This window comes from Stigmatopora nigra, chromosome 7 (assembly GCF_051989575.1).
Source record: "Stigmatopora nigra isolate UIUO_SnigA chromosome 7, RoL_Snig_1.1, whole genome shotgun sequence".
In the NCBI taxonomy this organism is placed as follows: Eukaryota; Metazoa; Chordata; class Actinopteri; order Syngnathiformes; family Syngnathidae; genus Stigmatopora; species Stigmatopora nigra.
In genome coordinates, this window is record NC_135514.1 from 15740584 (window position 1) to 15761152 (window position 20569).

Genomic DNA, 20569 nt, shown 5'->3' on the forward strand with positions numbered 1-20569 from the left:
ACCGTTTCCTCACCTGACAACCGCAGCCGCTACAACGCAGCCAATCATACGTACGCTTGTCACATTCCTAAGATATTCAACTCCGTATTGATATTAAAATAATGCTTTATAGTATTTTTTTCCAGAGGTAGTGAGCGGATAATCCATCCAAAACAAACAGGAAATGACCCAGTCATGCCTTAAAAGCAATAGCAAATTAGCCAAAGTGGGCTTGAAGTGACCCATATGTGAGCTAAAACTAAAATAATTCAACAGGAAGTGATGTAGAACACTTATAATCAACAGGAAGTGACCCATAAAGAGGAAGTGACCCAGTCATGTCCTAAAATCAATAGCAAATTGCCCAAAGTGTGCTACAAGTGACCCATACGTGAGCTAAACTAAAAGAAATCAACAGGAAGTAGAGGGCTGAGACTCGTGTTTTCTGTTGTCATGGATACGCTTCCTTGATGGACAGATGAGCTCTTCGTTCATTTTCTCATGAGAAAATGTTCCGCTTGCATCATTTGGATTGGACGTTTATCCTCGACAATGGCACACATGATGAATGGCGTTTGAAATCGAGGAAGGTTGTCCATGTGTTTCTTTACGGTGAGTGTTATAACTACTCATATTTTAATGTAAATGCTGCTGTAAAAGAAGAAAAAAAATACAGTTGATTTTGAAGGCAATTCTGGTTCGATTATAGACGTTATGTCTAAATTTGTGCCGAGGAGGTGAAATAATTCTCACATTTTATCACTTGTGTGCTATTAATAACGTATACCCTGCGTTATATGATGCCACATGATAAGTGAGAACTTCCGGTCAGCGAGGAGTTTGCCTTTAATCGCCTGAACAAAGCCAAAGTTATCAGACGTTACAAATTGGCCTATTCGATTGGAAAGTTTGTTTTATAGTGCCCTCCAGTGGTCCATAACTGTAAGTGCATCTGTATTTCTCTGACTTCCTTTCCTTGACTGTGACGGGGATTCGCTCTTCCGGTTAGCTTCTAAGTTTCAGGATTTAAATCATGTGAAATACTAATGGGTTTAAATAAGAGAGTCCCGTGTTGGTGCAATAATGGTTTAATTGCAATCATGCAGCACAAGACAACGTTGAAATAAACATTTAAGCACATGCGGATGTTGTGCTCCTCGCGTCTCCTAGCGTCAGGCTAGCACCTAGCATGCTAACGGCGTCATCGTGTGTCACGTTAAGGCACTTTCGGGGAGACCTAGACGTGAAAAAGCCACTCTTTTTGGGGGCTTTTAAAAGCTCCAGTGCACAAATTGAAAAGAATCAGCGTGAAGAAAACTCAAGTTGCAGCAGGATTTAAACATTCAGTCATGATATAAATAAGGATAATGTGTTACAATAACATATACAAATGGTTTCTACCCATTTACATGGCAAATAATCATTGTTTTTGTCACTTTGGTCAGTTTAAAAGTTGATTGACAGCTAGGCGAGGCTTCTACTTCGCAACATTGGAACATTCAAACAAATGAAGAGTAGGTAAAAACAAGTTTCACATTTTCTTTCCTTCACAAAGTGTAAAAATGTATTGCAGTGCCTGCTAACAGCTAGCATGTGTAATGAGGCTGAATGTCTACATGCTAAGTTGCTAATATTGCTACGTGAACACATTCTTAGAGTTCGTTACATTTTAATGTTCATTCATTTTGCTCATTACGCAAACTATCGCGATACTTCATTAGCGAAAGGGGCTAGTCAGAACCAAAATGGCGGACATGGAGTTCAATTTCTAGCAGAGCTGAGCTTTTATTTTTTTTACATTTTGGCTAAAAGTTGCTTCTTCAAACCAATAACAACTTCCTGTTCAATTTTAGGTTAAATTTTAAGATGGACGTGTTTACCCACTTTTACATTAATTGGTGATTTCTTTTAACTTCTTGAGGATCACTACTGTAGGAATTTATCTACCAAACTAGTCTCGACCAATTTGTTGCTAACATTCCAAAAAGTGCGATGGACGGAGTTTCAACCCCTTAAATACAAACATTTCAGCAAGATACATCATAAAAAACAATGAAAATGAACATCTTTTGGATGATGCCGACAAACAAGCATGTGATTGGTCGGCGCTACGTGTAGGTCACCTGACGCGGTGTTATGCTAACATGAGCGCAATTTGACACAAACGTCAAGTGTTTTTTTAAACAGTCTGACGACTCTGTGTGCTTCCACATTTTCATTTTCTAAGTGTAAGTGTAAAAATCGTAATAACAATAATCGTTATCGCTTTTGTAAACTTGATATTCTCCATGGAACGTTGTTTTTTTTTTTTTTAAGACTAGCACCGTGCAGATTGTGTAAACGGCGAGAATTTCCCAAACAAACGAAAAACAGGCAGGTGTTTATGGCACACGACGGGCAACAGAGGGCGCCGCTCTCTCGTCGTCCAAAACAAGAAAGCGACAAAAAAGTAGCGGGAATGATGGGAAATGTCGTCGGTGAGTGGCTGTCGATAGGTCGCGATGACGCGGGCGCGACTTTTCCGGAGCCTTGGCCTCATTTTTCAGCGCCGGACTCTCGACCAATCACGTTGAAGGATGGGCCGGTCGCCAGGCGGAAAACTGAGCCGGCTCCGGAGGCGGACAATCGTATTGGGGGATGTTACACGACCGCGCCTGAGTGGGTGCGGGAAATCATCGTCATGTGACCCGTGTAGTATTTTCGTAAAGAAAAATGTCACTTGCTAATAATAATAATATGTCTTACCAGAATGGTGTGGTCCACAGGAGACACTGTAAGATGTCCACAAGCTGACTGCCATCAAGAAGCTGGTGATGAAACCAAAAACCTGACAAAGAAAGAGTAAACATCAGCACAACAACAACAAAAATGTATCAAACATGGAGCTCAGGGGTGTCAAAAGTGTGGGACGTGGGCCAAAAATGGCCCACAAGCGGTGCATGAGCAGCCAGTGATTCATAGGGAAGCTTAAAATAGCCCAAAAGTCGCAGCAAGTCATCTGGAAATGCCCAAAAGTCACAGGAAGTCACTGGAAAATGCCCCAAACTCCCACAAAGGATCCAAAATTGACTGTAAGTGACCTTTAAGTACCCAAAAATGAGAAAGAAGTGACCCAGAATGAACTTATCGCCTGCTATTGACAACCATAGATATCCAATTGACCCAAAATGGTGGTAGTTGCCAGTCTAGTTGCCCCGCCGACCCAAGCGAGTTTGACACCCCCCGTTTGTAGATGAATACGGCGAACTCACGGAAGCCACCACCAGGGCGGAGACACCTCCGCTCTTCGCCGCCGCCACAACGGAGGCGATGCAAATCAGAACCGTTCCCACCGAGTAGTGGAAGAACTCCTACAAGATGGAGGAAAGCAAGGAGAAAAATCAATGACAATAAAGAAGAGAAGGAAAGGATGGCGATGGTGGGCGTGGCTTACGGTGAGCGGCCAATTGATGCACGGCATCTTGGCCTGCAGGCGGCACAAATGCATGAGGAAGAAGATCAGGAGCACCAGCAGGAACCACGACGCCACCACCTCGAAGAACTGGAAGGCGGCCCAACTGGGCCAGCCCTGCGTGCAGCGCACGCACAGGAATGTCACCAACAGCGCCACCTAAGGGGCAAGTTGTCACATTACACTTGGAAAAGAACCAGATGTTTTGCATCGCATTATAGTAAAAAATTCACTTGTTTTGGGCTCATTTCATATCTCAAATTAACAGAAAGTGACCCGAAAATACAAAGTGACCCATAATGACCCAAAATCAAAAAGAAGTGATCCCAAATCAACAGGAACTAACCCAAATATGACCCAAATAAATATAAAGTGGCCTAAAATCAACAGAAAGTGACGTTTAATTCCACAAAAATCCAAAGAAAGTGATCCAAATAGCTAGGAATAACAGAATCACCAGGAAGTGACCTATAAATGCCCCAAAACCAACACGAAGTTATCCAAAATGACCCAGATTTTCCTCGATACCTGCAAAAAGTCACCCAAGATCTACCAGCACATCTACACTACCATACAGGACTATTTACATTATTTTAATTTCTCCACAATTCGAGAAAAATACTATTTTTTATTAGCATAACTATAACACAACTAATCAGGACTCATTCCATCACCCCAAAGTTCCTCAACACATTGGCGACCCTGCCAACCTTCCCAGTCGAAACAAATTGGACGGCAGCCCCCGTCAACGGCGACTAATGAGTTAACTCATGTTAAAAATTAAGCTAGAGCGTTTTTTTTAAACCCCACCCAAATAATGCTGCTCCTCATTCACTTCGATTGACTTCCCACTAGCTAGCATCATAGCATCATTCCACCTTTAGCACTACTGCTAGCTAAAGGTGTGTTTAAGCTAGCCAGTGTTGTTGTTATTGTTTATTTTCCATTTGTCTGACCATTTGCGCCATGATGAGCAGTCCCGGGATGGTTCGGGTGTATCCCAGACTGAAGACGCCGTCCGACGTCGAACTCCTGCCGGTGCTGGTCGGGCTGACCGCGTGAGACATCTTTGCCAACCTTCCGAAACCCGAAAAACAACACTTGGACGACGTAGAGGGGAAAAAAGACTTTAAAAAGGCAACCAAGTCCAGTGGGTCTCGTGGAAATGCTTCAGGATGGACCAAAACACGCCCAGCGGGCTCGCACACTTCCTGTGACGCATTTCACAATAAAATGACTCGCCTGCTCGAGCTATTCCGGTGCTGTCCTACACAATAAAAGAAGGATTTAAAGGCATTGAAGCTTGTTTTGTTGATGATTTTTAATGGTGTTTGTTTTCATGACAAACTAAACCATGTAGTTTTATTTTTCTTATGAAGAAAACAAAAATGCTCAGACAAAATGGACAAAAAAGACATTAAAACAAGAAAAAAGAAAAGGAAACAGCAAAAAGTACCAAACTCAAACTTTCAGGGTGGTTTCTTGGCCAAACAGGAAGTCGGTGTCGATTCCCAAAATTTCATAATATGAGGAAGATGACTAATGCAGATTTACCATCGAGTACAAAACATCTGAAATGACAAAATACATGAACAAATAATAACTTTCACTTTAATTCACTTCCTCTTAATATCTTATCACTTCCTGTTCATTTTGTTTTTGTTTTTTAGGAGTAAAAAATAACAACCATCAACAGCCACTCCTCCAAATTAAAATGATATTTTCAATTGATGATGCTGATGTGATGGGTTCATGTTGGTTCACTACATGAATTTATTTTGAAATCCCTTTTACAGGTCACTTCCTTTAGATTCCGGGGCTTACCTTGTCTTTTGTTGGACACACCTTCACCTGCAACAAGTAAGTACAATATATAAACATCGATAGAAAACAATATATCTAAATATTATATCTAAAATAGTCCGGCCCACCGAGTTGACGTTAAAGCGCCCCCGCGAACCAACTCGAGTTTGACACCCTCGATTTAAAATATTCGAAACAATATGGACGTCACTCACCGATTTGAGGAAGTGCAACAGTCGTATAAATAGGCTGAGACTCAGCGGCTCCCTCTGGTGGCCTCTGGGAGATCTGCACCGGGCGCTCTGCTCCTTTTCTCACACAAACACACCCAATTTTAAGACCGCCCCTTTTCTGATGACACGGTGGCCTCACCTCTGATCCTCAAACGATACGCCACGACGACGGCCACGACCAACAGCACCAACGCCACGGCCACCCCGGCGGCGACGGCCGCCGTCTCCCTTCCGTCCGCTCCACGCCATTCGGGGAGGCGGTGCTTCCTCTGGACCCGCCCCAAAGCGCTCTCGGCAAGGCAGGTCAGCTCGCCGTGACCCTCGTAGGGCACCGAACTGCAGAGTTGGTCGGGCCCCGCCGGGGACGTCCACGCGTCGGTCCACGCCAGCGGACGTCCGGATTCCAACAGCCAGGTGATGTTGGGCAGCGGGTCGCCCTCGGCGATGCACTGCAACCTGCTTTGGTTGCCCACGGCGACCAATGAAAGGCTCACAATGGACGGCTTCACTGACAGCAGAAGAAAGAATTCATTTTATTCCTCACTTGGGTCGCAAGGGGAAGGGGGAGGAGCCTAGAGCCTATCCCAGCAAACTATTGGCATTAGACAGCTGAATTGGTCACCGGCCAATCGTAGGGCTCGAGGAGACAAATCACCACTGACGTATTGCTAATGACGGTTTAGCCTACAATTAGCCTACAATTAGCCTATCATGCATCTTTTGGGACCATGGGAACAAAGTGGTGTACCCGGAGAAAACCCACGCGAGCCCTAACTCGAGACCTGGGATTGAACCCACGACCCCTCAACTGTGAGGCCGCCCCAAAAAATTACAAACATCCCCTAAAGTCAATCCTAACCATTCCACCCCATTTTTAATGACAAAAATGGCCCCAAAACATAAACAAACAAACTTAAGTCATCTACAAAGGGGTTAAAAAGCTCGCAGTCCAAGGGTCGTGGGTTCGATGCCAGGTCCGGACCTTCTTTTATGGAGTTTAAACGTTCTCCCCAACCTCGCGTGGCTTTTCTCTGCGTACTACACCGGAAAAAAACTTGCATGCAAGGCTAGGCTAGCTGATTAAAAAGTCTAAATTGTCTGACCCTAGCTACAATTGATTGTCTTTTGTCTCCTCCCCCCTGCGACTGACTGGCCGGCCGCCCATTCATGGTCTCCCCCATAGTTATCCTGCTCCAGCACCCCCGCGAGCGACCCTCATGCATCTTTACCTTGAACTCTGAGAATCAACTTGTCTTGCGCCCATTCTCGCCCCACCATGACCGTGCAAAAGTACTCGCCCTGATCCAGCGCCTTTCCAATTCGAAGCGAGGACCGCCCCCTCCGGAGGTCGCCCGCCAACGAGTAGCCGTCCACAGCCAGGCAGGAGGGTGCCGGAGCTGTGGCGTTGACTTGACACTGGAAAAAAGCACCCCCCGCGGCGTGCCTGGACCAACTCACCCGAATGTCGCCAACAAAGTCCGCCCGCTGGGGAGGGGTGAAGGAGCACCCCAGGAGGGCTTCCTGACCTCGTATGACTTTGACCTCCGAGGAGACGTTTAAGGTCAACTTGGAAAGACAGACGCTTCCTGCAAGGGCCACCAGGGGCAAAATGAGCCAATCTGTACCATTCATTTTTTGGCATTTTCTGATGAATAACTGATTGGTCGCTATTGGTGACGGTAGATGTCCAATCCATTTGAGAACCTATACACCGAGCACGTTATCAATAGCTTAGCTAGCTGTCTTGTGGTAGTTAATAGACAATAAACATCCAAAAAAAATACAAAAATAATCCAAAAAAGACAAAGCAAAAACAAGAAACTGCTAAAAATGCTAATGAATCAATGCTAATCTGTTAGCTCTATGTCCACAAAAACAAATGTCAGATTTAGCAATATATAAATGATATCAATATTCAAAGAATCAGCTCTTGCTCCCCAAAAATAGTCAAAAAATGGCAACCCACCATAAATAATCTCACTAAATATTTCAAAATGCATCACCAAAGAACAATTTATGAGATTTCGTCCACTTTTCACGCCACCCCAAAACCACAAGATCCTCTTAATGTTCTTGTGCCTGAAAAGCAGGATGCTAAGTACGCTACGCTAGCACAACTCACCTGTGACGATAGCGCTGCTTACTAGCATTCCAAAAAAGTCCAGCATGTTGTCGTGCGGCGTGCTGCCAACCGCCAAAACGTCCGTCGACGCTTGATTGACAGCTAGTCAGGAAGGAAACAAGCCACAGGATGGTGACTCATTACTCCCAAAAAATTAAAATGAAATCAAAAAAATAATAATAATAACTGCAAGAAGCACACTGACATGCTAATGTAGCTTGTGCTAATGTTATTAGCAGCATTTAAGCTACTTTTTGGGTGGCTTTGATGGATTTTCATGTTATTATTATTTTTTTTCGTTTTTCTTTTTTGGGTACATTCTATTTTTGGCCAAAACTGGAGTGCCTCACTTCCGGTTCTAGCAAGTCAAGTTTCTGCTCTGTATTTGAAAGAAACGCTTCCTCAAAATAAAAGAGGAACCTTTACACCAAGCACGTTTATTTAAATGCCATCATTAGCTTCGCCAGCTGTCTTGTAGTAGTTAATAAGCGACAGAAATTGATGTTGAAAAACATTTTGACAGCAATAAACATCCAAAAAAGTAAGAAAAGACAGAACAAACACAACAAAAATAGTATTTTAATTCTGTGTCAATATAGTTAATGACTTCCATATATACACATGACAAAAATTCAAAAATCCAGCTGCGTAAATGATTATTAGCATTAGCACGATCTTAGCGCCCTAAGTAAGCAAGTGGCAAGGCTAATTCTCCAAAACTATGAAAAGGACTAAGCAAAAACATCACAACAGAAATCATACAAAAGACTACAAAACAAATCAAAATATGACAAGAAATGCTATAGATTTACTAGAAAAATGCTAATTGCTATGCGCTAACATTGCTCACATTTCCAGAGCTAATTCAGCTATCGAGGACTAATAGCACAGCATGTTGTTGTGCCTTAGCTTAGCCTTACGCTATCCACTGCAAGCGAGCGCTAGGTGTCCATTAGCTACAATGCTAGCTCTGCTATTTAGCTGTCATCTAGTGCAAGGGGAAAGAGACTGGGTCCTCTATAGCAGATTGGACGAAACTTCTGACAGCAGTTCCGACGACTCCAACTAAAGTTCTGAGCGGTCTCCAAGCCGATGGTCCCACAGCGCCCCCCCTGGGGGCCCTCGGGTTCCGCCTCTTCCCAGTTAGCCACGGTGACCGTCACCCCGTCGAGCCAATACCAGTGGCCGGTCAGAGAACTGCGACGTAGACCGATCCAGGCCCGCTGGAGGACGCCGTTCCCGATAAGTTTCCGTTTGAGTTTGGCCAGCAGGTGGTCCCGGAGTTGAAGGGAGGATAAACTGACCAAGTGGAGCTTTCGGTCTCGGCAGTACTTGATGGATTCCCGCCAGTCCAGGGTTTCGGCACCGATTTCCAGAACTTCAGATGATAGGACGCAGCCTCTGTTGTCTGGTGAGGGGAAAAAAAGGTAGCTTGAGACGAAATAGTCGTCTATGTGGTTGTATAATGTATGTGCTACTTTTTAAGATCCAATCGCCCTATCCAAGATGGCCGAAAGCTAGCCAAACGGGATAGGGGGTTCAGAAAATGAAAGCTAAAAACCATATTGACCCCCGTATTGACTAGTTTTCTCAAACATAGCATGTAGGAAAAGGTTTAATGAGGTCAGACCTGCTTGACCGACTCCGCCTTCTCACCTGAGATTTGACTGACGGCCGACGCCGGGTTCCCAAAACGGGCGCCGTCCTTCACCCCCACATAGTAAACTGCCATTTTGCCAAAAGTGTGCCATACGGCTTTGACGTCCAGGCTCAGATTGACCACCGTGGACACGTAGTCTGTCCCCAGTAGGTCTTGCCAAGCCGGGTCCTCGGGTGGGCCGCCCCCGACACGGACTCCTCCCACTCGGTCCCTACGAACCAAGATCAGGGCCAGGTTTCTAACATCCGCCAAGCCGTTGACGACGAAACAGGAAGCCAATTCCGTTTGAGGGATGAGTGGGAGGAGCAAGCCGGGCCAGTGGACGAGGACCGTACCCAGGATCCCCGACAGAGAGGACCAGGACTCTGTCGAGTAAGGGGTCTCCTGGGACCAGATAATGGCGGTCTGGTGGGCCTCAGAGTCTGGAAACACTGGAGGCGGGACCACGAAGACCATCTCCTCCCTGGATTTAGGATTCAGTGTCCCGAAAAGGACGGAACAGGTACAGTTCTGCGTGGTGGCGCACGGGTGCCCGAAGAGAACCGCCACTGGGTGGCGAGCCTTCAGCACCCTCCAGGTCTTGCCAGGGTGCAACCAGAACTGAGCAACGTGATGAGGCTCCACCTCCACTTCCCGTTTCACGTCGTCTTCCCCTTCCAAGGTGACCCCGTTGATCGTCCCTGTGTTGACCACGACCAGCCTGAAGGGGGAGCGCTCCGTCACTGCGGCGCTGACCTCCTCGACCGGTTCGCTGGTCCCCAGAATCCTGGGAACCGGAGGGACCAGGTACTCTGTCCCCAGGGCGTCCAGGGGAAGAACCCGGGACGTCCAAATGCTGCCCGTCTTAATGCTGACGGAGTGGACCGTGATCTCTTTGGTGCTGTTGACACGGACTACTTTATCGGAAAACTCTTCCCGGCCCAGTTCGGCGCCGCCGAAGACGAACCGCCGTGTCTGAGGCGCGTGCAGGATCTCCCGGCGGAATTCTTTCCGAAAAATCAGCGTGACTTCCGTGTCGGGACGTAAAGCCGTGATGTGGACCTGGTTCTTGGGATTCTGAGGGTAGAAGTAGGCCAGGTTCTCGGGGAAAACCACCAGGAACTGGGTACCGGACCCCGTCTGGGCATTGGCGAGTCCTGGGAACGCAAAACGTTGCCACAAGTGGGAACGTCAGCTAAGGTTATGCAGTTTTTCTTTTTTTTTTAAAATGGACTCACTCAGATTTGTTGCCATCTTCAGGACAAGAAGCAGTACTGCAGGATGGAGGGGGGTTTTGGGGTGCATGCTGAAGAGCCCCAAAAAGTTGCGGTTTTACCTCGTCTTTGGTAGCTCGTGGTCTAAACTGCAGTTTTGCTGTCTATCGTTTGTGGTTTGTCAGTCAAAGCAGCTCGTTTGCATTTCCTCGACGTTTCAAATCCAACATCAACATTAACCCCTTCCTTGCCAATTATAGGGGAGACTTTAACATTTGGATGGCAATATTCCCATGGAGGTCACGTAGGCCAGGGGTCAGAGTGGAGGTCACGTGGCGGGCGCCGCGTTCCGATAACGGAAAGCTTAGGGTCACTTTGTGCGCGCGACAATGGCGCCTGTGGACTAAAATAATCGGTCTTTTAATGGGAAAGCAAGAATATGAAGGTGCTCATGGTAGATAAGCACTTCAAACGGCCAAAATTCATCGCTCAATTTGTAGGGGGCGGGGCCAGCTATTGTCTGGATTTCGTCCATTTTGGCTGTCGTCAACAAAGACGTCCAATTTGTCTTGGCTGAGGGGTTTTGGCTTCCAATCCTGTTTTTATTTTGAAATTTCCTTTTATATTCTGTTCATTTGGGTTTTGGGGGTGCTGGAGCCTATCCCAGTGAACTATGGGTGGATGCCATAAATAGGTAGCCAATTACAATTCATTTTTGTCGATTCTTATATTTATAAATAATATATTTTTTTAAATGAAAGAGTAATAGTTTGTTTTTAGTTTTTATTTAAAGTCTTTTTTATATATTTAATATTAATATTATTATTATTGGTAACTACTTTGAATTTAATAGGGCATTTATTTCCATCCTTAGTTTTGTTCTTTTAGGGTATCTATAGTGTTTTATCTTTATTTTTATTTAACTTTTCTATTTCTTGTCTTTCCCGTCACGTTTCCTGTCAACGAGCCCCTTTCGTCGCTCTCTGTGTTGTGAGTGGCGTAAACGTACGTCACTCAAGAAATGGGTGTGTCTTGCACTGGCGTCGATATTGCGGCCGTGACGTTTGAGGGACAGCGGAGAAGAGAAACACCGCACGGGACCACTTGGTCAGCTTTCGACTCGGAGTTAAAAAATGAGCCAAGACCCGAACGAGCACATGAGGCCGCTGCTCACATCCGTAAGTCGTTGTTTGAGCTCCCTTTTCCTTTTCTTGCTAGCCCCGAACCCCATCGAAGGCTAGCTCCTCTCATCCCGTCCAAGATGCACGAAAGGCGGCAAAACTCGTCTGTCAGTTTCCTTCGTTATACTCAAACCCGTCATTTAATTTTCGTCTCCGTGTGAATAATGTCTGGAAATAAATGCCAAACCGCAAATGCTCAACTTTTAACAACCAGATAAAAAGAAAAGGTCCGAAGCAACTGTATTCTATTCCGGTACTTGAACGCATCTCGCGCGAAAAACCCTCCCGTTGAAAATTACCATAAATGAAGTTGCGTTTTCTTAAACTTTGATAAAACACCGTCGGTTTAAGTCTCTTTTTCGTACTCCGAGGGACGCAGACGACTTGGGTAAATTATGACCTTACATTTGGCTTTCATGGCATTTTTTTACGGCATTGTTTCGTCGAGTAAACGTCATTTTATTAGTTCGTTGTTACTTCTACATTAGCACCTAAAAAAGCTAGTTTTGTAATGGCGTTTGTTGTGGAGCTAAACTGACTCGTATTTAGTACTGATGAAAAACTACATATTTCTGTGTATGAAAACCAAAAATACAGACTTTTATGTGCTATTTATTAAAACTTAAGAGCCTCGGGTTGAGTTATGGTTGTTCTTTCTCCTTTTGAATCATTGTTTCTCTTAATTGTTTGACTTCCTGCTATTCAGCTAAGCTAACAACAAAAAAACAAAAAACTGCCATAAATGAGCCTTCAATCAAGTCCTAAATCCTACGAACGCCGCCGAGTCGTCTCGTCATGACCCCCAAATGACCTCCGACTTTTATTTTGAAGGAGGAAGAAGCCGTGTTGGACCGAGGGAACACCAGCTCGACTTTGAACACCAATTTCGAGGCAGAGGAGTTGGAAAGTGAGTGATTGTTCGTCCCAGCCGTCCACGGTTCGTCATTTTGACGTCGGCTGCGTCCGCACAGGTCACCGGGCGCTCTACGTGGGTATACACGTGCCTCTGGGTCGCCGCCGGCGCCACCGCCATCGAGGACACAAGCATCAGCGGGCTCGCCGGGATCCGACGCTGCCATTGGACGATGCCTTCGAGTCGCCGTCTTACGGTAGGTACATTCACCGTCCGTTCGTAAATAGAGTCAAAATAATTGGAGCTAAACATTTTGGGCCTCCGTCTTCCTGCAAGTCAACTCTCGTCCAATGAGATTGAAGGAGGATTATTGACAAAGCAAAAAAAAAAAGTATTTTGTAGAAACATAGTTAGTATCGTGGGCCGGACCATTTGTGAGTTTTTTTCAATTTATAAATGGATTAAAAGGCCTGAATATTCTGTTTTTTTATGGATCTAAAACAATGTTTATTTTAGCTCTTTTTAAATAAATTTTTAGATTTTTTCAAAAATTATTTTTGAACTAAAAACACAAAAAAATGGATAAAAAAATGAAAATGATTGATTTAAAAGAGGGATAATGAGGAAATTGAATATACATCTATGCTCTTTATCTTAATTTGATCCTAAAACAAAAAGTTGCCACTCATTGACTTTCCTGGGCCACACAAAATAATGCAGCGGGCCAGATTTGGCCCCCGGGCCACCGCTTGGACACCTATGTTCTGAACTGAGTGTCTTAGTGATGCCGACCAATAGGAGAACAGCATCAAACTTGCAATTCCACTGAGTAACATAAAACCCGGGGGTCCCACCGTCCTTTGAAGTCCAATGAACTGAATGACCTTTGACCTCCGTAGACACGCCCTCGCAGAGGGTGCAGTTCATCCTGGGGACGGATTACGACGACGACGAACACGTCCCCCACCAACTCTTCGCCGAGCTGGACGAGTTGGCCATCCGGGACGGCGACGTCCTGGAGTGGAAGGAGAAGGCCAGGTGAGGAGACTTGGCCCCGCCCTCCCGGGCCCCGCCCCCACCTGACTCAATCACGTCGACAGGTGGTTGAAATTCGAGGAGGACGTGGAAGACGGCGGCGAGCGTTGGAGCAAACCCTACGTGTCCACCTTGTCGCTGCACAGCCTGTTTGAGCTGCGCGCCTGCCTCATGAACGGAACCGTCATCCTAGACATGCGCGCCAACGCCATCGAACATATCGCAGGTGACTGACTTTTCATTTCACATCAAAATTGTGCGCAAAAATTCAATTTGGACTCCAAAAATGTCACTTTTCCCCAAAATGGCATTCAGTTAGTTGTTCAAAAAATTCAATTGTCCAAAAAAACTTCAGTTTTTCCCCAAAAACTTCATTGGTCTCCCCCAAAAATTTAATTTTCCCCCAAAAATTCCCATTTCCCCCCCAAAAATTCCCATTTTCCCCCAAAAAATTCAGTTGTCCTCCAATAAACTTCCATTGTTCCTCCCAAAAATTCTGCTGTCCCGAAAAAAATCATTGTCCCAAAAACTTGTCCCACAAAAAAAATCAGTCATTCCCCCCAAAAATTCCAGTTGTGCCCCAAAACTTCAGTTGTCCCCAAAAAACTTCAGTTATCTCCCAAAAACTTCAGTTGTGCCCCAAAAACTTCAGTTGTACCCCAAAAACTTCAGTTATCTCCCAAAAACTTCAGTTATCTCCCAAAAATGTCAGTTTTCCCCCACAAAAATGTCAGGTGTCCCCCCAAACATTCAGTTGTCCCCAAATATCCCCCCCCACCCTCCGAAACTCCTATTGTCCCCCGAAAAACTCCCATTGTCCCCCCCCCCCAAAAAAAATTCAGTTGTCCCCCAAAAACTTCAGCTCCAATTCACTTCCACATGTGCACGCCTGGACGCGCTCACTTGTCGCCGGGCAGAATTTTCACCCGCCATCTTCCCCAGACGCGGTGATCGACAGCATGCTGGCGTCGGGCCAGCTGGACGCCGACGTCCGGGACAAGGTCCGGGAAGCCATCTTAAAGCGCCACCGCCACCAGAACGGGAAGAAGCTGAGCAAACGCATCCCGCTGGTGCGATCCTTTGCCGAAATGAGCAAGAGGCATTCCGACTCTCACCTGCCGCAGCACTTGGGTCAGCCATTTGATTGGCCGTGAATTTAGCACGCGCCGACGGCGATCGCTTGACGTGCTTCTCACTGCCCCCTGCAGGACGTTCGTCGTCCCCTCGGTTGGTGTCCGGGAGTCCCAAGAAGGCAGAGAGCGACGCCGACAGTGGAGAAAACAGCGAGGTGGGTTAGCGCTTGGCGCTAAATCAATCATTTTCCTTTATTTTATACAGTCTACCCTAGAATAAATAATGTGAGATTCTCTGTCGCCACTAGAGGGCAGTGAATGTTCCTAAATCCATACTACTATACACTATACCAGGGGGTCAAACTCGGGTTTGTTCGAGGGTCACATTGACGTCAACTCGATTTCATGTGGGAGACCATTTTAGATAGAATATTTAGATTTTTTTAAAATAAATGTATTAAATGAACTAGATTAAAGACCCTGAATATTCTGTTTTTTATAGACCTAAGATAATGTTTATTTTAATACATTTTTAGATTTTACAAAATGAATTTTGAACCAAAATCATCTGTACTCTTCTTTTGAATTTGATCCTAAAACAGAAAGCCGGCACTCATCATTGACTTTTTCGGGCCGCTCCAAACCATCCGCCGGCCCACATTTGGCCCCCGGACCGCCACTTTGACACCCGTGCTCTAATAATGTCTGCTATTCACTTCAGGTGGACATGAACTTCATGAAGAAAATCCCTCCCGATGCCGAAGCCTCCAACGTCCTGGTTGGCGAGGTGGACTTTTTGGAGAAACCCATCGTGGCGTTTGTCCGCCTGGCGCCCGCCGTGCTCCTCTCCGGCCTCACGCAGGTCCCCGTTCCCACCAGGTGAGACTCCTCCTCCTCCTGGCCTCGAGGCTTCCGGGTCACGAGGTCCTTAAAAACCCCGCCCCCCACCCCCTAGGTTCCTCTTCCTCCTACTGGGCCCGTTCGGGAAAGGTCCCCAGTACCACGAGATCGGACGCTCCATGGCCACGCTGATGACGGACGAGATCTTCCACGACGTGGCCTACAAGGCCAAAGACCGCAAGGACCTCCTCTCGGGCCTGGACGAGTTCTTGGACCAGGTGACCGTCCTGCCGCCGGGCGAGTGGGACCCCAGCATCCGCATCGAGCCGCCCAAAAACGTGCCGTCTCAGGTCGGTGGACGGGAAACTAATCCATGGCGTAAAAAGCTAAAGCTAACAATGCTAATGTGGGGCGGGGGGCTATTCAGGAGAAGAGGAAGATCCCCTCGGCACCCAACGGTTCCATCCACAGCTCTGATGTCATCAGGGAGGCGGAGCAGGACGTCGGACCAGAGCTGCAGAGGACGGGAAGGTTAGCACCCTCTCTTGGTAGCATTTGTGAACTGCACTTTTTGACTATATTAAGGTTGTACAGTAATCCCTCGCCATTTTGCGGTTCACTACATCGCAAATTCTTTCAAACTTGAACTAGTTTTAATGAATTGGATGCTTATAATCAATAGCAACCAATTTTGGCGTATTAACAGGTCACTTCCTGTTGATGGTGGGACACTTCTTCTGTTCCAGTAGATTTTAGTGTATTTTTGTGTAACTTTCTGGATGAGTATTTCAGGGTCACTTCTATTTCTGTGTACCTTATTCACTTCCTGTTGATTTTGGGTCACTTCCTGTTTATCATGAATCAGTTCTTGTTGATTTTAGAGCATTTTTGGGTCACTTGAATTACAAAGGAGGCATTGTCTTAACATTGGGTTTTTTATGGGTGTCTTTCTGCACATTTTGGGCCATTACGACATCACTTCCTGTTATTGTAGTTGCTTTCTGCACATTTTGGGCCACTACGACTTCACTTCTTTTCCGGGTCACATCCTATCCAATGTTTCCTTCTTCCCATCGCCGCCAGGTGTTTTGGCGGCTTGATCAAGGACATCCAGAGGAAGGCGCCATTCCTGCTCAGCGACCTGACGGACGCCTTCAGCCTACAGTGTTTGGCGTCCGTCCTCTTCCTCTACTGCGCCTGCATGTCGCCCGTCATCACCTTCGGCGGCCTGCTGGGAGAAGCCACCCGAGGAAACATCGTAAGACACTTGGCCAGCTAGCTAATGGTCGCGGTTTTGATACGTTCTCTCGGTTTGGCAGAGCGCCATCGAGTCCCTGTTCGGCGCCTCCCTGACGGGGATGGCCTACTCGCTGATGGCGGGGCAGCCGCTCACCATCCTGGGCAGCACCGGACCCATCCTGGTCTTTGAGAAGATCCTCTTCAAGTTCTGCACGCGAGTACCATCAAGCGCGGCCGCGTTTTGATCTGAATTGAAGTCAAAACGCATTTAAGATAGTCGGACGAGAAGCTAAAGTTGGTCCTCCTCCTGTGGAACCAGGGACTACGAACTGTCCTACATCTCCCTTCGGACCAGCATCGGCCTGTGGACGGCCTTCATGTGTCTGCTGCTGGTGGCCACGGACGCCAGCTGCCTGGTGTGCTACATCACGCGCTTCACCGAGGAAGCCTTCGCCGCCCTCATCTGCTTCATCTTCATCTACGAGGCCCTGGAGAAGCTTTTCCACCTGGGCCACGATTACCCCATCAACAAGGCCAACCACCTGGACAACCTCACCTTCTACACGTGAGTGCCATCCAGAGTTCTTGAATTCCGTGAACCGTGATGAAATGTTTAGGTTGACCTCCATTGACAATCGGTGGCCCAAAGCTAGACTTTTCGTCTTTTTGAAATGAGCAAAATGCTCCGCCCCGCCCCTTCCCGCAGATGCAAATGTTCTCCCCCGGCCAACGCCTCGGAGAAGGTCCTCGAGACGTGGAGGAACTCGGGCTACGACTCGTCGGCCAGCGTTCCCTGGGACAAGCTGACCTTGGAGGTGACCTGGCCGGGAAGGTCTCCGGTAGCGACCTTCGACCTCTTGACCGGGCCGTCTCGCCCCGCCAGCGCTGCCAGACTCTGCACGGCGACTTTGTGGGTCCGGCGTGCGGCCACGACGGGCCCTTCGTCCCCGACGTCCTCTTCTGGTCCGTCATTCTCTTCTTCGCCACCTTCTTCTTGTCCTCCTTCTTCAAAGACTTCAAGAACAAGAGTTTCTTCCCCACCAAGGTGAGTTCCTCCGCTCCCTGGAAGGAGGGAGGAGGCGCTGGACGTTTGGTCGCCCGGACGTTTGGGGACCAGATGTCTGGCGACCAAACGTCTGGTCATGGAGCTTTATTCCGCCCCCCGCTGTACCTCCATCCCGACCAATGACGAAGTGTGACCCACACAGGTGCGATCCACCATCAGCGACTTTGCCGTCTTCTTGACCATCTTGTTGATGGTCCTTCTGGACTACCTGGTGGGGATCGCCTCTCCCAAGCTGAACGTCCCGGATCGGTTCCAGGTACGTTGACCACCCGGGCGCTTTTTGGGACAACTCACGGGTGCTGACGCGTTGACCCTCAGCCCACCTCGGCCAATCGCGGCTGGTGGATCTCCCCTCTGGGCCCCAACCCCTGGTGGTCGCTACTGGTGGCCGGCGTCCCGGCGCTACTCTGCACCATCCTCATCTTCATGGACCAGCAGATCACCAGCGTCATCGTCAACCGGAAGGAGCACAAGCTGAAGGTGGGAATGGCTCTTTGGTAGCTTCATGAATAGTTCTATTTCCGCCATTTTCAAGCTCTACCGTGTGATGGTCCTTTTCAGAAAGGCTGCGGCTACCACCTGGACCTCCTGTTGGTGGCGCTGATGATGGCGGTGTGCTCGCTGATGGGCCTGCCGTGGTTTGTGGCCGCCACCGTCCTGTCCATCACGCACGTCAACAGCCTGAAGCTGGAGTCGGCCAGCGCCGTCCCGGGCGAGCGCCCCAAGTTTTTGGGCGTCCGCGAGCAGCGGATCACCGGCTTCATGATCTTCCTCCTCATGGGCTGCTCCGTCTTCATGACGCCCGTCTTGAAGGTGAGGGCCCCCCGTCCGTCTCCAAGCCACGCCCACCACTTCAACGGTTGGTTGCTTCTCGCCCTCAGTTGATCCCCATGCCCGTCCTCTACGGCGTCTTCCTCTACATGGGCGTGTCCTCGCTCAGGGGCATTCAGGTACGTAGACCGCTTTGTCAAACGTCAAATGTTAAAGACACCCCAAATTGGCCAATCCAAGACCCTCAAATTGATTTTACAAAATGATTTTTTAACTAAAAACACAGTAAAAATGGAAATAAAAAATGACAATGTTTGATTTATGTGAAATATATTTATAGCCCCAACAATTAAAAAGGGGGGAAATCTGGAAATATAATATACATCTATACTCTTCATTTTAATTGGCACTTTTATTTTCTCGGGCCGCACAAGATGATGCGGCGGGCCACATTTGGCCCCCTGGCCGCCACTTTGACACCCGTGCAATACAATAAGCAAATAGCAAATGCTTGGAAGTTGATTTTTTACCCAAAAACAAGCTTGAAAAGACTTCATTTTAATTGACTCAAATGGGAAAGTTGCCCCTACCAAGATGGCCGCCGCACTCGAGGCAAACAGCTTAAACGGGAGCATTTTCCCCAAACATTTAAATGGGAAAAGCAAGTGTTTCTTGATCAGCGACAAGTTAAAACGCGGCGTCTCTTGGCACAGCTCTTCGACCGCATCCAACTGTTCGCCATGGCAACCAAGCACCAGCCGGATTTGATCTACCTCCGCTACGTGCCGCTGACCAAAGTTCACGCCTTCACCGTGGTCCAGCTGTCCTGCCTGGTCACCCTGTGGCTCATCAAAACCTCCGCCATCGCCGTGGTCTTCCCCATGATGGTAACCAAAAGCCGCCCAGACGTGTGGCTCCGCCCACCGCCGCCGTAGAGCCTCACCACGGCGCCGGGTTTCTCCACCAGGTCTTGGCGCTGGTTTTCATCCGGAAACTGATGGACTTCTGCTTCAGTAAGCGAGAGCTGAGCTGGCTGGACGACCTGATTCCCGAGAGCAAGAAGAAGAAAGACGACGACCAGAAGAAGAAGAAAAAGAAGAAGAAAGAGTGGAATTCGCCCGAGAACCCCGCCTACGACGACGACGACGAGAACCCCGACGCCGGGGCTAAAGTCGGCGAGAGAGAGAATCGACGGTGAGGTTGCCGTTGACCATTTCCATTTTTGTCCATCACTTCCTGTTGATTTGAAAGGGTTTCTGGGTCACTTCCTGTTGATTTAGAGCAAGGGGGTCAAACTCGGGTTGGTTGGCGGGCCGCAGCTTTATCGTCAACTTGATTTTGACGTGGCAACTGACATTTAAAACATCAATTTGTGCATGTGACCAGGAGGGACGTCTCCGACGTGAACATCTCGTGCGAGGCGGGTAAGAGCAATTTTTGGAAGGCCCTCCCAGTGACCACGGATTCCGGCAAAGTGGCCAAGCCAAGCAGCAGGTAGGCTCAATGTTGTGGTGATGTCATCATGACGTGTCATGTGACGTCACTGCCTTGTCTTGCCTACCGTACAGTCAGGTAGCCACGCCCAGCTTTACCGTGACAGTGGAAGATGTCGAGACGGCCCTATGAACAGTTACACTTTGTCTCCATGCCAAGTTGAAAAACCTTGATGCCTTTTTTTATTTTTATTGTACCATTCCACAAAAAGACTTTATATTGTCCCATTATAGTTTTATTTAAACACAGAATTTATTTTATTGTCTAAAAAATTGTATTTGTTATCTTATCAGGGACACTGAATAAATAACATTTTTATTTAAAATACTAGTTATCGAGTTTTTTCATTTTATTAAAAGTACAAATTCTTAAATGATACAAAAATATAAATGAAAAATAAAAAAAATATTCCATTTAAGAGCTGGAATTCATGGAAGGATAGGCCACTCCGCAAGAAAATATCTCGTAAGGAATAGTTCAATATATTTTTAATAGCGGCATTCAAACGCTATTTTCAGGACACGTTTTATCAATGATTTCTTGTATTCATATTTTGTATTCATATTTTGTCCCCGA

At 47.2% G+C, this 20569-nt stretch overlaps 4 protein-coding genes across 4 annotated transcripts; 1 reads left to right on the forward strand and 3 right to left on the reverse strand.

Moving 5' to 3' along the window:
- Positions 1-2214: 2214 nt before the first annotated feature.
- Positions 2215-4638, reverse strand: cmtm7 (CKLF-like MARVEL transmembrane domain containing 7). The gene is made up of 5 exons (XM_077721538.1): positions 4387-4638; positions 3413-3589; positions 3231-3329; positions 2725-2806; positions 2215-2633 (listed from the first exon to the last, which is right to left on the reverse strand). The coding sequence occupies exons 1-5, from the start codon at positions 4495-4497 to the stop codon at positions 2620-2622; spliced, it is 483 nt and encodes a 160-aa protein (XP_077577664.1). The 5' UTR covers positions 4498-4638; the 3' UTR covers positions 2215-2619.
- A 95-nt stretch (positions 4639-4733) lies between these two features.
- Positions 4734-7672, reverse strand: LOC144199717 (sialic acid-binding Ig-like lectin 15). Its single transcript, XM_077721536.1, has 6 exons — positions 7589-7672; positions 6696-7052; positions 5606-5974; positions 5449-5541; positions 5255-5281; positions 4734-5001 (listed from the first exon to the last, which is right to left on the reverse strand). The coding sequence occupies exons 1-6, from the start codon at positions 7632-7634 to the stop codon at positions 4970-4972; spliced, it is 924 nt and encodes a 307-aa protein (XP_077577662.1). The 5' UTR covers positions 7635-7672; the 3' UTR covers positions 4734-4969.
- Positions 7673-8307: 635 nt separating this feature from the next.
- On the reverse strand, positions 8308-10902 carry LOC144199706 (uncharacterized). Its single transcript, XM_077721523.1, has 3 exons — positions 10466-10902; positions 9245-10384; positions 8308-8996 (listed from the first exon to the last, which is right to left on the reverse strand). Exons 1-3 carry the CDS (start codon positions 10530-10532, stop codon positions 8566-8568), a joined length of 1638 nt encoding a protein of 545 aa, XP_077577649.1. The 5' UTR covers positions 10533-10902; the 3' UTR covers positions 8308-8565.
- Positions 10903-11364: 462 nt separating this feature from the next.
- On the forward strand, positions 11365-20560 carry LOC144199098 (sodium bicarbonate cotransporter 3-like). Its single transcript, XM_077720484.1, has 23 exons — positions 11365-11619; positions 12454-12529; positions 12594-12731; positions 13375-13513; positions 13576-13736; positions 14453-14641; positions 14719-14798; positions 15305-15462; positions 15539-15773; positions 15851-15954; positions 16507-16681; positions 16743-16876; positions 16982-17227; positions 17369-17477; positions 17546-17707; positions 17871-17984; positions 18047-18208; positions 18290-18541; positions 18610-18678; positions 19213-19386; positions 19467-19693; positions 19886-19993; positions 20068-20560. Exons 1-23 carry the CDS (start codon positions 11575-11577, stop codon positions 20123-20125), a joined length of 3315 nt encoding a protein of 1104 aa, XP_077576610.1. The 5' UTR covers positions 11365-11574; the 3' UTR covers positions 20126-20560.
- The last annotated feature ends 9 nt before the right edge of the window (positions 20561-20569 follow it).